Source organism: Heterodontus francisci, chromosome 1 (assembly GCF_036365525.1).
Source record: "Heterodontus francisci isolate sHetFra1 chromosome 1, sHetFra1.hap1, whole genome shotgun sequence".
In the NCBI taxonomy this organism is placed as follows: domain Eukaryota; kingdom Metazoa; phylum Chordata; class Chondrichthyes; order Heterodontiformes; family Heterodontidae; genus Heterodontus; species Heterodontus francisci.
This window is the reverse complement of record NC_090371.1, coordinates 205,681,993-205,698,041: the sequence shown is the minus strand read 5'-3', so window position 1 is coordinate 205,698,041 and position 16,049 is coordinate 205,681,993. Positions and strand designations below refer to the sequence as shown.

Below are 16,049 nucleotides of genomic sequence, written 5' to 3'. Positions count from 1 at the left end.
CACTGGTTTGGGTGGTGGCTTTGGGATGTTTTTTCCTTGTGGTTTTCCTCTGGACCACTTGCCACTGACCTGTTTGTCCATCTGCTGCCTCCTCCTCCATTGATTCTGTCTGCGGAGGAGGGGTTTCCGGGCGCTGGGTAGGTGCTGGGTCGTTGGTTTCAGCCGCCTCCCCTTCCTTCTCAGGTTGAAGTTCCTCACTGCTGAGAAGGTTGCTGGTCTGCTTTCGAACAGTGGACGCCTTCGTCGAACCTTCGCCCGGCCATTCCTTGGACCTTGCCGCCTGAGCATAGCTGAGACAACGTTTGGGGCAGGTCTTGTAGAGATGGCCTGCCGCACCGCACAAGTTGCAACACTTAGTCTGCTTACAGTCCTTGGTCTGATGGCCTTCCTCCTTGCAGTTCTTGCAAACAACCGTGCTGCAGTTGGCTGCCATGTGACCAGATTTGCCACAGGTGCGGCAAACTCTGGGCTGCCCAGCGTAGACCAAGAAGCCTCGACTTCCCCCAATAGCGAAGCTGGAGGGAGGGTGGATGATGGCTCCACTGGGATCTACCTTCAAGGTCACCTTGACCTGCCGCTTGCTGGTCCAGATCCCAAAGGGGTCCTTGACATCAGTGCTGCTGCCGGCCACCTCGACGTACCTGGCGAGAAAGGTGAGTACATCCACCACCGGAACATGGGGGTTGTAGAGGTGAATCGTCACCACCCGGTCCCGTTGTGACGGAAGCGTGAAGAGCGGCTCCGCTGTGAGGATCGACAGTGGAGCCCGGTCCCCTTTCTCCTTGAACGCCTTCAGGAACTTGATGCATCCCGCCACGTTCCGGAACGTCACGTCGAAGTATCCACTGCTGGGGAAATCCTGCAGGCAGAAGACGTCCGTCGCTTGAAATCCGCAGCAATCGAAGAGAATTTTCTTGATGAAGAAGGTGCGATCAACCGGTGCATCTCCTTCCTTGTCCTTCACGACCACCCGAACGGTGTTGCGCACTCCCTGGCCCGAAGCTCGAAAATTGGTTATAGCCATTTTACTCAAAGCTTCCCCAGGATCAAAAGGCAATGATCATAGTCTCTTCTCAATCAAATAAGCACTGATAAGAACAGATACTATACTTGATCTTAGCCAAAAGGCCGAGAAGTGACCACCAACTTCTGTAACAGCTAATCAGCCCTGAGTGAAGAAGGGGTGGTGATCAGGAGGGCAGTGCCCAGCAGCAGCCCACATTCTTTGAACATGGCATGGAGCTAGTTGCTCCTATTCTTCCTGGCCTCACATTGAGGTAAATATGTTTTCAATATATTACCTTGTTAGTTGTGACAGGTTCCACTGTTAGGCATATAGACCTGGTTTACCTGAGTGTAGTGGCACTTAGGGCAGATCAACCCTGCACTGGGGCCCTCAAACATGTGTTCCGCCCCTTATTTCCACATGTAAAGGAATTAACACATGTTTCAGTACAAGTAGCAGTAAATGTTAACTCAATAAAGAACTTCATGTCGGAGATTGATAGATATTTGCTAGCCAGGGTTTTTAAGAGATATGGAGTAAAGGCCTGCTCCGAGTCATTCCATTTTTTTCCCATGCCCGACCCGACCCGACCATCAGTTACCCTACCTTCCGTTTTTCACTTTGTTCCTTACCTGCACAAGCTTAAAATAACTGTAGCAAAACCATCTTTAAAGTCCAAAAGGTAAATTAACATTAAAGTCACTTACCTGAGGTGGTGATAATGTATGTCCAGTCCGGTGCGACCCAACCCGACATGAACCCGACGCACGTCGTCGGGTCCCATCGGGTTCAGGTCGGGTAGCAGGCCTTTAATATGGAGGTAGAATACAGATCAACCATGATCTCATTGAGTGGCGGAAGAGGTTCAAGGGCTGAATGGCCTCCCCCTGCTCCTATGTCATCACGTGGGCAGTGCACAATGATTTATTAGCTGTAACAATATGGGAGGCAGGGCACTGGGCATGTGATGTGTATGCATTTCCTGCCTGCCACATTGGGAAACTGTTTAACACCTGAAAACTGGGCCCTGTGCAGCCAAATGTTAAGGCCATTATGCCCACATGACGGTGACATATGAATAGCTTTACCACTGTAGAGGCCCTGCTGATTTGTAGGTAATTTTCAAGCGCTCAGATAATTTGTGTTGTCAGTGTAGCTGAAAGGTTCTTAATAGTGTATGTAATAAGTCATTGCCAATGTTGCATCTAATTTCCCTGTGCATGGCCTATGCGCAAATGCACATCTTAAAGGGACCGGTGCTTGTGCGCGATCTGTTTGTCCCCTGCACAGCACATAACCGATTTACTGCACACCACGCAGCTTAGAGGGGACGTTGGTTATTAACATGAACTAGCAAAGGAAAATGCTTTCAAAAATATTAGGTTGCGTTTGCTAACAACATAACCACTAGGTGGTGCACTATTTGCACTTGAGCAAATGCAGCCTCATGCACTAAAACGTTACTGTCTGCAACGTTTTTGGCAGCTGCCAGTAATAAAGATGGCGCTGCTCAACTTATCACAGAAACAAAAACAAATGAAACCCAAATCCCCACAGTGGCTGCGATCGTCGCCTCCATCCCAGCCCCAACAGTATCCCGCTCCCTCCTGCCATCGTGCTTCTCTTCACCGCTGCCTCCCGCACCTGTCTGCTCACCGCTCGCTACCCGCCTCACCACTTCTCCCCCCCTCGGCCACTTGTTCCCCACTCCCTCCCACTCGCAGTCTCCCTCCCCTCCCCTGCCCCCCTGACTATCTTGTCAATCTTTCTCTCCCCCACTTCCCCCATGTGGAGAAGATCGCAGGAGGAAGCAGGGCCAGAAGCATGAGGGAGCGGAGAGCAGAGTGGGGGATAAGCTGGCGAGGTGGAGAGTGAGTGGCTAACAGGTTGGAGATAGGTGAAGCGGGCAGCGAGCGGCCAAGGGGGGGGCGAAGTGGCGAGGCGGGGAGTGAGTGGCCAACAGGTCGGGGATGGGTGAAGCGGGCAGTGAGCGGTCAAGGGGGGAGAAATGGTGAAGCGGGGAGTGAGTGGTGAGCAGATGTCGCAGTACGTGATGATGTTTATGCGCGGATGCACAAATTAGTCCTGGCAAGCCGGGTGCTGACATAGGCTGCACATATGCAGCACCATACTGACAGCAAGAGTCCATTCTGTGCATGTGTGAAGCTGGGAGTGCTCTGATGGCATCGGCGCTGGGCTGTGTTGTCAGGAGTCACTTTGAAAATATTATTAGCAGGGCCAGTTTACCATGACTAAGTTAAATTCAATTTTTGCTGCACAGGAATCAGGAGTTTTTTTCAGTTTCTTTGCTGATATTTTTCCCATTTTAATTACTTCACTGGTCTGTGCTAACAGAACATGTCAAATTCCAGTTTTATTACATGAAATTATGGTGGTTTGTAAAGATGTTCTGCGATTCTGTCCATTTTTCCACCAACTCTGCAAATCAATGGCCTTGCTAATTTATGTTCCTTATGCATCCATTTTATTATTGTTTCAATCTGAATAATTATAGATCAATTTGTTAGATTAAATATTGGAACCTTTATAAAATTTAATCTCCGTACAATGTAGTAGAGTACAGGCTGCTTCAAGAGTTCCTGCTCCAGGATCTGTTGTTTGGTAAATTGTACGTACCTAAAAATTGATTTAAAAAAATTAAGGCAATTAACAGAGGACGGACTAATGTACCGATTTACAACTGATCATGTTTATATGCTGCAGTATTAGTAAAACTAATTTTGATTGATTGGGATTGCATCAGCAGGTTAAAATCACATTAATTTCTTTTAGAGAGCTCCGAAATCAAACTAAGTTTACTTCAAATTGTTGTCACTATATTTTACAAGGCTATCAGTAATGAACCGCTATTCTATTTTCTTTCTATTTAACTTTAACTGCCAAGAGCACAGAACAATTGCTTCTGTTTTGGAATTGTTGTGTCCCAGTGATCAAAGTACTTTATTGTGCTGTATGAGCCAAGAAGAAACAATTCCTATTTGTGAGTAGGAATGGGTACAGATCTAAATTCCAAACTCAAACTGGGCCAGTTCACATTATGCCAGCAAGTCCTTGAATATTGTCATCGGAATACTGTTGCGCCTTATACATTCAAGGCCAGGTCTGAAGATATAGATCAATGATTGGCTTTTTGATTCTTTAAAACAACTTGAACAAGAGTCTAATATTTGAGATGAATGGTTTCTGCAATGTTGAGTGAATATTGAACTCATCAATTGGGCTTTTGCCATTTAGTGGATGAGTGTGATCGAGAGAGGGTTGCTGTGGCTAGCTGCCTTTCTTGTCTGCGGCCGGGTGGCCCTGAAGAGGGTCTATTGGCACACTTGAGACTTTCTGCCACCAGTGGGCACTGCAGGAAATAGAGCATCTAATAGACACACGGAATAACATTACGATTTAGTTTTATAAATTTCCTTTTGGTTCAATTGAAATCAGACATTATGGGCTGAATTTTAATCGCGTGCCGTGTTCCTTGGCAGCATGCTTTCAGCTCGGCGGCCTTTCAACACGGAAGCGCCACCAAGGAGCCCCTGTGATATTTCGCGCAGGGGCTCAATGAAAAGGTAGGGGCGGAGCAGCCACCCCTGATGGCATGGAGGGGGGTGGCCTCCGCGTCCGCGGCAACCGTGTCTGGCACCACCGCGCAAGCGCTGGAGCCATTTTTAAAGGGCTTTAAGCCCTTAGAATTACTTTTAATTTTTAAAGGTGCAGCAGTGTTAAATTTTTATTTAAAAAAAAATAAGAAAGATGTGGATGGCCCTTCCCCAACTTCCCGCAATGGTCATTTCAATGCCTGAAACGACTAACACATGCCTTTTTCCTTACCCGTACTTTACTCCCTAAACTTATAACATTTGGCCTATAACACCTTCCCATCATCCCCACATCCAATAAAAATAGATTTTCCCAATCCTCCACCCCTCCCCCCTTGACATTTTTATTACTCTCCCCTCCCACCAGATTGGGGAGCACGAATGGCGGCCGTAAAATTGGTGTGGGATGGCCTCCGCCTGCAGGTAAGTATATTTACATCTTATTAACGTTTGTTTGCATATGGGGATGAAGGGTCCACCGCCAGGCAGCAGGAGACCCTCACTGAGGTCCCCCCGCCACCAATAATATGTGGCGGGCCCTTCTCAATGTCGCGGATTGAGGTGGGGCTCTCCCCGCAAAATCTTACCGGCCCCCGTGCAGTGACCCATGGCATCGAGAGGCTGGTAAAATTCAGCCCTATGTTTCAATTCTTTTATTGGTTACACCTCCCTAAAACTAAGGGATACGTGAAAATTTGTGTCTCTGGGGCAACCCAGTACCATCTCTAAGGATCAATTAAAAAAGGCATACACTGCTTTGTTGATTTTGACAATATGCTGGTTTAATTTTATTTTAAGCTTCTGACAGTTTAATTGGACCACATGTTAAACTATTGTATTGGAGGTGCATTTCAAAAGAGGCACTTGTGTTGCTGGCTTCCTGTCAGGTGACACTGGAGCAATGCAATTAAAATAGGCCATTTAGTTATGTGTCTTAGAGTTAGCTGTTACAGATAATCCTTTCTAGGGTAATAGGACTTTGTTCTCAGTTATTAGGCATACCACGATTTGAAGATTAGAGAAAGCAGCTGGAAACAAGCAATCATTTTTTGATAAATACTTATTAGTAGTAGGAATCTACTGCTTAGTTTAAAATTGATGATCATTCTGTATAAAACAAAGGAATTGTACTGGTTTGAATGGGTGTCTCAGTTCTGAAGTGTGAGGGCTTCCTGGGTCTGGATTTTCTTGTTTGTTGAGATTAGTGGTTGAATGCATGTGATTATCCTTGGGGTGCTAAAGTAGTTGCAGTTTGCAAGAATATTCTCTTTATTTGAAGAATTAATACTGAAGAATAGAAATTTGACATTTCAATGTGCCTTCCTGTGATGATGCAGTGTGTTTTACTATATTTTGGTAATTCTGAAAGTAAAATTCCTTTCCAATGTCAATATTAATGTCACAACTTTATGAAGGAAGTGAAATGACTTTTGACTTTTTCTCTTCCTTATCAGGTGTCTACAAAACTACATTCCCGCCTACAGTTTAACTCTTTCCTGCCCAATCTGCCGTCAGACCTCTATCTTACCTGAAAAGGGAGTTTCTGCACTACAGAATAACTTTTTCATCACAAACCTAATGGATGTTCTTCAGCGGACTCCAGACAACAAGTGTGAGGACTCCTCCATTCTGGAGACTGTCACAGCAGTAGCAGCAGGGAAACCCCTTTCCTGCCCAAATCATGATGGAAATGTAAGTTAGTATTGATATTAAATGTGGTTCTACTCTGCTTCAATTTTAATCAGGGTTCTTTACAATCCTTGTTTGTCTTGATGGTGAGATTTTGCATTAAAGTTGCACCTAATGCAAGTTGAATGTATTCAGTTAGACTGGATTAGTAGTTTGCTTCGTAGAGAGTTGTATTTTCTTCACTGTCTAGATTTCTCTGTATTTATTGCATTTGCCATTCTGTGAAGGCTTTCTCATTTCCAAAATACTCTCATTCCAGATAATCAGTAGGACAGCTACAACTTTGTTCCTTGGTGTATGGAATGAGATTTTTCTTTCTGGGAAGGGGTGGTAAGGAATGCTTACCTACATATGAATGAAATAGCTCTCGCTCTCTGTTTCTCCCACTCCCCCACCTTCTCTCACTCTTTTCTGTCCCCACCACTCTGTCTCCTGAAACTGTTGACTCTGTGGGTGGTGGTTACCCTCTAGGAGCTTGCCCAAATAACCATTAGTCCTGTATGAGCCTTACAGTCATCAAGCTATTCAAATATGATGAGAAACAAAGCTGAGCTTTATCCTGTCTGTCCCAACTGCCCATGTACACTTTTTAGCAGATTTCTGGATGGTAATTAGGAAGGTAAATCTTGGCTTCTGTTGTTCTTCCCTCTATCTGTTTTTCCTGCACCCCACCCCCCTCAAAAACAAGGACATTGAGAACAATTGTAACCATAACAACAACCATAACTGCCTGAGATCAATGAAGTTTGCACAGCCTATTAATCAACCTTCCTAATGTGTATGGACCAATTACTCACTGGCTTAATCCACTGAAGGAGTAACCCCTCTTGTAGATTAAACAGTTGGAAAGTTTGGTTTTTATTAGTAAAACGATATGGCTATGAAATGAGTGTTGCACTTGATGCAGATTATGTTTTTGCTTAGTTGGCTTTTATTAATTTATGCAATAGTAACTTTAAATGCAGGGGTTTTGTAGTACTAATATTCAACACCATGGTATATACAATCTGAATTATGCTGAGTTCACACCATCTTGACTGCAGAAATTAATCACTCCTTCAAAGTGAAAAGGAGAATAAGAGGAAGCAGTTTGGTTGCCTTCTTATCTAGCTAGTTGTAGTCAGAGTATCACTTGCAATGCCTTCTCTTCCTGTTCCTGCACCCCCTCCATTTGCCTCTGTGACTCCAAGGGATTACCATTGGCCCTCTCCTATTTCTCATCTACATGCTGCCCCCTTGGAGGCATCATCCAAAAACACGACATCAGTTTTCACATGTACGCTGATGGAACCCATCTCCACCTCACCACCACCTCTCTCATCTCATTCACCATTATAAGATTGCTTTCCAACATCCAGTACCAGATGAGCAGACATTTCCAATTAAATATTGGGAAGACCGAAACCATTGCATTTGGTCCTCAATACAAACTCTGTTCCCGCGCTACCGACTCCATCCCTCATTGTCTGAGGCTGAACCAGTTTTGGTGTTATATATGACCCCAAGAGGAGCTTCTGACTACATATCCGTGCTATCACTAAGCTCCACTATTTCCATCTCTGTGGCGTTGCCTGACTCTGCTCCTACCTCAGCTCATCTACTGCTGAAACCCTCATCCATGCCTTTGTTACCTTTAGACGTGACTATTCCAATACAATCCTGGCCGGTCTCCCACATTTTACCCTATGTAATCTTGAGGCCATCAAAAACTCTGCTGCTCATGTCCTTACTCGCATCAAGTCCTGTTCACCTATCACCCCTGTGCTCGCTGACCTACATTGGTTCTCAGTTAACCAATGCCTTGGTTTTAAATCCTCATCCTTGTTTTCAAATTTCTCCATGGCTTCACCCCTCCCTTACTCTGTAATGTCCTCCAGCCCCACAACCCTCCAAGATATCTGCACTCCTCTAATTCTGCCATTTTGAGCTGATTTTAATTGCTGCACCATTGGTGGCCATGCCTTCAGCTGCCTAGGCCCTCAGCTCTGGAATTCCCTCCCTAAACCTCTGTGCCTCTCTATCTCTCTTTCTTCCCTTAAGGCGCTACTTAAAGCCTACCCCGTTAACTGAGTCTTTCGCCGTCTGCTCCAATATCACCTTATGTGGCTTGCTGTCAACTTTTGTTTTATAGTGCTCTTGTGAAGCGCCTTAGATGTTTTATTATGTTAAAGGTGCTATATAAATATATGTCTTTTGTTTAATGTCTCTTGGGGAAGTTGCATTACTGGTTAAGGAGAATATCACAGCTGTACTGCGGGAGGACACCTCGGCGGGGTCATGCAGTGAGGCAATATGGTTGGAGCTCAGGAATAGGAAAGGTGCAGTCACGATGTTGGGGGTTTACTACAGGCCTCCCAACAGCCAGTGGGAGGTAGAGGAGCAGATATGTAGACAGATTTTGGAAAGATGTAAAGGTAACAGGGTGTAGTGGTGGGTGATTTTAACTTCCCCAATATTGACTGGGACTCACTTAGTGCGAGGGGCTTGGATGGGGCAGAATTTGTGAGGAGCATCCAGGAGGGCTTCTTGAAACAGTATGCAGATAGTCCAACTAGGGATGGGGCTGTAATGGACCTGGTATTGGGGAATGAGCTCGGCCAGGTGGTCGAAGTTTCAGTAGGGGGGCATTTCGGGAGCAGTGACCATAATTCCATAAGTTTTAAGGTACTTGTGGATAAGGATAAGAGTAGTCCTCGGGTGAAGGTGCTAAATTGGGGGAAGGCTAATTCTAACAATATTAGGCAGGAACTGAAGAATTTAGATTGGGGGCAGCTGTTTGAGGGTAAATCAACATCTGACATGTGGGAGTCTTTCAAATGTCAGTTGATTAGAATCCAGGACCGGCATGTTCCTGTGAGGAAGAAGGATAAGTTTGGCAAGTTTCGGGAACCTTGGATAACGCGGGATATTGTGAGCATAGTCAAAAAGAAAAAGGAAGCATTCATAAGGGCTGGAAGGCTAGGAACAGTGGTTCATAGGGTGGCGCAGTGGTTAACACCGCAGCCTCTCAGCTCCAGCGACCCGGGTTCAATTCTGGGTACTGCCTGTGTGGAGTTTGCAAGTTCTCCCTGTGTCTGCGTGGGTTTCCTCCGGGTGCTCCGGTTTCCTCCCACATGCAGACTTGCAGGTTGATAGGTTAATTGGCCTTTATAAATTGCCCCTAGTATAGGTAGGTGGTAGGGAAATATAGGGACCGGTCTCTCGAGACAAGGAGGCCAAAGAAGAAGAAGTATAAATGGGTGGTTGATGGTCGGCACAGACTCTGTGGGCCGAAGGGCCCGTTTCAGTGCTGTATCTCTAAACTAAACTAAACAGATGAATCCCTTGAGGAATTCAAAGACAGTAGGAAGGAACTTAAGCAAGGAGTCAGGAGGGCTAAAAGGGGTCGTGAAAAGTCATTGGCAAACAGGATTAAGGAAAATCCCAAGGCTTTTTATACGTATATAAAGAGCAAGAGGGTAACCAGGGAAAGGGTTGGCCCACTCAAGGACAGAGAAGGGAATCTATGTGTGGAGCCAGAGGAAATGGGCGAGGTACTAAATGAGTACTTTGCATCAGTATTCACCAAGGAGAAGGACTTGGTGGATGATGAGCCTAGGGAAGGGAGTGCAGATAGTCTGGGTCATCTCGTTATCAAAAAGGAGGAGGTGTTGGGTGTCTTGCAAAGCATTAAGGTAGATAAGTCCCCAAGGCCTGATGGGATCTACCCCAGAATACTGAGGGAGACAAGGGAAGAAATTGCTGGGGCCTTGACAGAAATCTTTGCATCCTCATTGGCTACAGGTGAGGTCCCAGAGAACTGGAGAATAGCCAATGTTGTTCCTTTTGTTTAAGAAGGGTAGCAAGGATAATCCAGGAAATTATAGGCTGATGAGCCTTACGTCAGTGGTAGGGAAACTATTAGAGAGGATTCTTCGGGACAGGATTTACTCCCATTTGGAAACAAATGGACTTATTAGCAAGAGGCAGCATGGTTTTGTGAAGGGGAGGTCATGTCTCACTAATTTGATTGAGATTTTTGAGGAAGTGACGAAGATGATTCATGAAGGAAGGGCAGTGGATGTTATCTAAATGGACTTCAGTAAAGCCTTTGACAAGGTCCCTCATGGCAGACTGGTAAAAAAGGTGAAGTCACACGGGATCAGAGGGGAGCTGGCAAGATGGATACAGAACTGGTTCGGTCATAGAAGACAGAGGGTAGCAGTGGATAGGTGCTTTTCTGAATGGAGGGATGTGACTAGTGGTGTTCCGCAGGGATCAGTGCTGGGACCTTTGCTCTTTGTAGTATATATAAATGATTTGGAGGAAAATGTAGCTGGTCTGATTAGTAAGTTTGCGGACGACACAAAGGTTGGTGGAGTTGCGGACAGTGATGAGGATTGTCAGAGGATACAGCGGGATATAGATCGGTTGGAGACTTGGGCGGAGAAATGGCAGATGGAGTTTAATCCGGACAAATGTGAGGTAATGCATTTTGGAAGGTCTAATGCAGGTGGGAAGTATACAGTAAATGGCAGAACCCTTAGGAGTATTGACAGGCAGAGAGATCTGGGCATACAGGTCCACAGGTCACTGAAAGTGGCAACGCAGGTGGATAAGGTAGTCAAGAAGGCATGCAGCATGCTTGCCTTCATCGGTCGGGGCATAGAGTATAAAAATTGGCAAGTCATGCTGCAGCTGTACAGAACTTTAGTTAGGCCACACTTAGAATATTGTGTGCAATTCTGGTCGCCACACTACCAGAAGGACGTGGAGGCTTTGGAGAGAGTACAGAAGAGGTTTACCAGGATGTTGCCTGGTCTGGAGGGCATTAGCTATGAGGAGAGGTTGGATAAACTCGGATTGTTTTCACTGGAACGACGGAGGTGGAGGGGCGACATGATAGAGGTTTACAAAGTTATAAGCGGCATGGACAGAGTGGATAGTCAGAAGCTTTTTCCCAGGGTGGAAGAGTCATTTATTAGGAGACATAGATTTAAGGTGAGAGGGGCAAAGTTTAGAGGGGATGTGCGAGGCAAGTTCTTTACACAGAGGGTGGTGAGTGCCTGGAAATTGTTGCCGGGGGAGGTGGTGGAAGCAGGTACCATAGAGACATTTAAGAGGCATCTTGACAAATACATGAATAGGATGGGAATAGAGGGATACGGATCCCGGAAGTGCAGAAAGTTTTAGTTTAGGCAGGCATCAAGATCGGCGTAGGCTTGGAGGGCTGAATGGCCTGTTCCTGTGCTGTACTGTTCTTTGTTTGTTCTTTGTAATGTATCACGAGTCAAGAAGTTTTTCACAATTGAATAACGTTCCAGTGAGAGTTGAAAACGTTGGAATCAATTCAAGGTCTTTCTGTATGGGTGATTTATGATGGCCCAAATGACCCTTTTACATCTGTAATTATCAAATTGGTCAGGGCACTTGGCCATCCTTAAGCCCATATGGGCAGGACTGTCGGAAAGAAATGCTTTATTTAAGAATTATCTTTGTAAATGATTCTGTCACTGATTCATGTACATTCATTAGAAACTGATTGTCACGTGGTTAGTTGTTGGGACAAGAGAAGGAAAGTGCAGGTGGGAGACAGTGCTGGAAACCAGATGAAAGCAAGTGGTGAAATTTGGCTTCTTCATAGTTCTAAATAAACTGTGGATACTTGCCTTCGCCCAATAATCATGCTACAATGTCAAACAATGAGGCCATTTTGCATATTTTATGGATGTTTAATATTTGAGAATGGTTAATCTATTTAGGTGATGCTGGAAATGTACAATTTTTGTTTTGAATCTTGAGCAAGAGTTTGAAGGGACTGTGAATGTAGAAATCTTAGGCAGCAAATGGACCAAATAGTCAACTACTTTGTAAAGTGCTACAGTAATCACTAATGTGTTTTCCTCTGCTTTCCCTCTAATCTAACACATTTGTTACTGCCTTTATCCAGGTGATGGAGTTTTACTGCCAATCATGTGAGACAGCAATGTGTCATGAATGCACAGAAGGTGAACATGCCGAGCACCCAACTGTTCCCCTCAAGGATGTGGTAGAGCAGCACAAAGCTTCCCTGCAGACTCAACTGGAGGCTGTCAAACAGAGGTAATTGGACTATGTGCATGCTACATGAACCCAGCTCTGTCTTTGATCACCGCACTATTAGAATAGGATATTCTTCTTTGGCCTCCTTGTTTCGAGAGACAATGGGTAAGCGCCTGGAGGTGGTCAGTGGTTTGTGAAGCAGCGCCTGGAGTGGCTATAAAGGCCAATTCTAGAGTGACAGGCTGTTCCACAGGTGCTACAGATAAAATTGGTTGTCGGGGCTGTTGCACAGTTGGCTCTCTCCTTGCGCTTCTGTCTTTTTTCCTGCCAACAGCTAAGTCTCTTCAACTCGCCACTCTTTAGCCCCGCCTTTATGGCTGTCCGCCAGCTCTGGCGATCACTGGCAACTAACTCCCACGATTTGTGATCAATGTCACAGGACTTCATGTCGCGTTTGCAGACGTCTTTAAAGCGGAGACATGGACAGCCAGTGGGTCTGATACCAGTGACGAGCTCGCTGTACAATGTGTCCTTGGGGATCCTGCCATCTTCCATGCGGCTCACATTGCCAAGCCATCTCAAGCGCCGCTGGCTCAGTAGGGTGTATATGCTGGGGATATTGGCTGCCTCGAGGACTTCTGCGTTGGAGATACGGTCCTGCCACCTGATGCCAAGGATTCTCCAGTGGCAGCGAAGATGGAATGAATTGAGATGTCGCTCTTAGCTGACATACGTTGTCCAGGCCTCGCTGCCGTAGAGCAAGGTACTGAGGACACAGGCTTGATACACATGGACTTTTGTGTCGCATGTCAGTGTGCCATTTTCCTACACTCTCTTGGCCAGTCTGGACATAGCAGTGGAAGCCTTTCCCATGCGCTTGTTGATTTCTGCATCGAGAGACAGGTTACTAGTGATAGTTGAGCCTAGGTAGGTGAACTCTTGAACCACATCCAGAGCATGGTCGCCGATATTGATGGATGGAGCATTTCTGACGTCCTGTCCCATGATGTTCGTTTTCTTGAGGCTGATGGTTAGGCCAAATTCGTTGCAGGCAGCCGCAATCCTGTCGATGAGTCTCTGCAGACACTCTTCAGTGTGAGATGTTAATGCAGCATCGTCAGCAAAGAGGAGTTCCCTGATGAGGACTTTCTGTACTTTGGTCTTCGCTCTTAGATGGGCAAGGTTGATCAACCTGCCACCTGATCTTGTGTGGAGGAAAATTCCTTCTTCTGAAGACTTGAACACATGTGAGAACAGCAGGGAGAGGAAGATCCCAAACAGTGGAGATGAGAGAACACAGCCCTGTTTCACGCCACTCAGGATAGGAAAGGGGTCTGAATAGGATATGGTATGTGGGTTATTCGACTTGTGAGCTAATCCGGGTTAACAAATTACTCCAACGCAGACATTGGGTTATCAAGGATAGTGATCCTGTTCCTTACCATGACTTGTAAAAGATTTTGGAATCATAGAATTGTACAGTCCATTGGCAGGATTTTCCCAGCCCCGTAGTGATGGAGCTGGAGGCAGGCGCTGGGGGAAGATGGGGGTTAGGAAAATAGTGGGGGAGCCGCATTGGGACAGCTCCCTGATGCATTCCCCTGCCAGGGAACTTTCCTGGGGCAGGCAGGGAACTGGATCGGCTGCCCATTCCACGGAGGTGGGTCGCCAATTATGTTGATTTAAAACCCTAATTAGAGGTGATTTTGTGGCCTTACTGGCATTTTGCTGTTGGCAAAGCGCACCCCACCCCTCAGCTGCATGTGGAGGTGGCCTCTGTGCAGCAGGCTGGCGTTGTCTTTGGAGCCGGAAACTCCATGCCTTGATGACGGGTACGTGGGCATCGAAGGTCTTACATGCAGCCCAAGCTAATCATCTGAAGGGGTGGCCCCTCCGCTCCGAGGGGCCTTACCAGCTTTGATCCGCTTCAGTTTTTAATTTCATGAACACCTCCAAGGGTGCCTCCATGTTGAGGCACCCTCCTGGTCCCCAACCTGTCTCAGCAATGCCCACCTCTCCTAGTGGGGCTGCCGAGGTTCCAGAGCTACTGGCCTTTTGATTGGGTCTACAGCGTCGAGAGCCTGCCCTGAGGACTGCGGAGGCAGCCATTTAGGGGGCTTCCTCTGGGAAGATTGCCGACAGGCGCGCTTCCGGCAAACTGCGGGCTCGGGACCCGCATTTGATCCCAACATCGGGGTCCTGAGGCCCATGGTGAAATCCAGCCCATTGTGTCTGGGTCAGTTCTTTGAAAGCTATCCAATTAGGCCCACTCCCCTGCTGTTTCCCCATAGCCATTATCCAATTTCCTTTTGAAAGTTGCTGTTCTTTGAAGTACTGCATTCCAAATCATCCAAACTCCCTTCATGAAAAATATTCTCCTCCTTTCTATTCTGCTTCGTTTGCCACATAATTAAAAATTCTAATTCAATCATAAGTGTTTACATAGAAAGCAATACATCTGAGACTTTATTCAGACCCCTTTAGATCTACATTGGTGGAAAATGCTGCTGTTTCTTGTATGCTGCATGTCCTCAATGCCCATAATGTATTTGTGGTGAGAAATGAGACCAAGTTGTCCCTGTTTCACAAAGCTGTCAATTTCTTAGCGGAAGTAAATTGAATGGATTGTACTTAAAGACGAATTGCCAGTGCAAATAATGCTGCTTTGTATACTGTGACAAAACACCCCCTTTCCAGGGATTAAAAAAGAAAACCTTGAATCAAATAAGAAGAGAAATGTTGCAAATACACAGCATCTAAAAGAAATGGTTGGTGGTTAGAAACGTTAATCTTTCTCTGCACATGAGCTACTTTGCATGTTCCAGCATTTTTTTCTTTGTTTCCTCCCTCTCCAGGGCTGTGTTTTGCGCACAAGGCAGTGTAATCTAGAATCATTCATCAAGGAAACTGAGAGACATGCCTTCATTGTCATCGTGCACTCTTCCCTTAAGCTGGTGCATATGTGCTCTGTTTTTGTCTATAGTGAAGCCATATGGTGATTTTAAAATTTTTCAAGGGGCCCAGAGTGGCACTCAATTGTGGTCCACTACCTCTATATATTACTGAGCTCATATTGTCATTTGTGTTTAAAACCAAAGAACCATGATTCCCTTTGCTAAAATTGAGGGAATCAATTCAGTTGTCTTTTCTTTTAAACTGGGACTTAGTGGCAGCTCACAGGAGCATCTTGTTCTCTGCTGCCAACAGAAGCTGAATTGTTTGTTCAGGCTGTGGATGGTGGGAGAATCATGTACTTGGCTGCACTCACATCATTACACAATGAGCAGAAATGTGAAATGAAGGAGTTGTGTTTTTTTGGTGAAATCCAACAACTGTGGTTTTGGTGGTTTGAAATTTGGCTTGCCTAGTAACCCTGCTTTCGTAGAAATGCATCTTTCTTGGACAGAACTTGCTACATTCTGAGTTAATTTAGTGCTCGTTGGGTTGTTCCTTTGTTTAACATTGGCTGCAGATTTTTGAAGAAGTGTAATGTTAGCACAAAATGCCCCCTTCAGCAATGATTCGGTCAGCTTTACTAGTTCATACTCATCCTTTCTGATATGAATACAGAGGATAGAATTACATAGAAGTTACAACACAGAAACAGGCCATTCAGTCCAACTGCTCTGTTCTGGTGTTTATGCTCCACACTAGCTTCCTCCCACCCTATTTCATCTAACCCTATCATCTAACCTATTCCTTTCTACCTCGTGTACTTC

At 45.7% G+C, this 16,049-nt stretch overlaps 1 protein-coding gene and 1 pseudogene across 11 annotated transcripts in view; one reads left to right on the top strand and one right to left on the bottom strand.

The window, feature by feature from the left end:
* trim2a (tripartite motif containing 2a) overlaps window positions 1-16,049 on the top strand; it is a 285,251-nt gene that overhangs the window by 225,633 nt on the left and 43,569 nt on the right. For all 11 annotated transcript variants that reach the window (XM_068040789.1, XM_068040707.1, XM_068040770.1 and 8 more), the window contains 2 exons: window positions 6,075-6,312; window positions 12,239-12,390. In XM_068040789.1, coding sequence (XP_067896890.1) covers window positions 6,075-6,312; window positions 12,239-12,390 — 390 coding nt within the window. The remainder of the gene's footprint in view (window positions 1-6,074; window positions 6,313-12,238; window positions 12,391-16,049) is intronic.
* LOC137377783 (U2 spliceosomal RNA) lies at window positions 1,032-1,140 on the bottom strand (annotated as a pseudogene).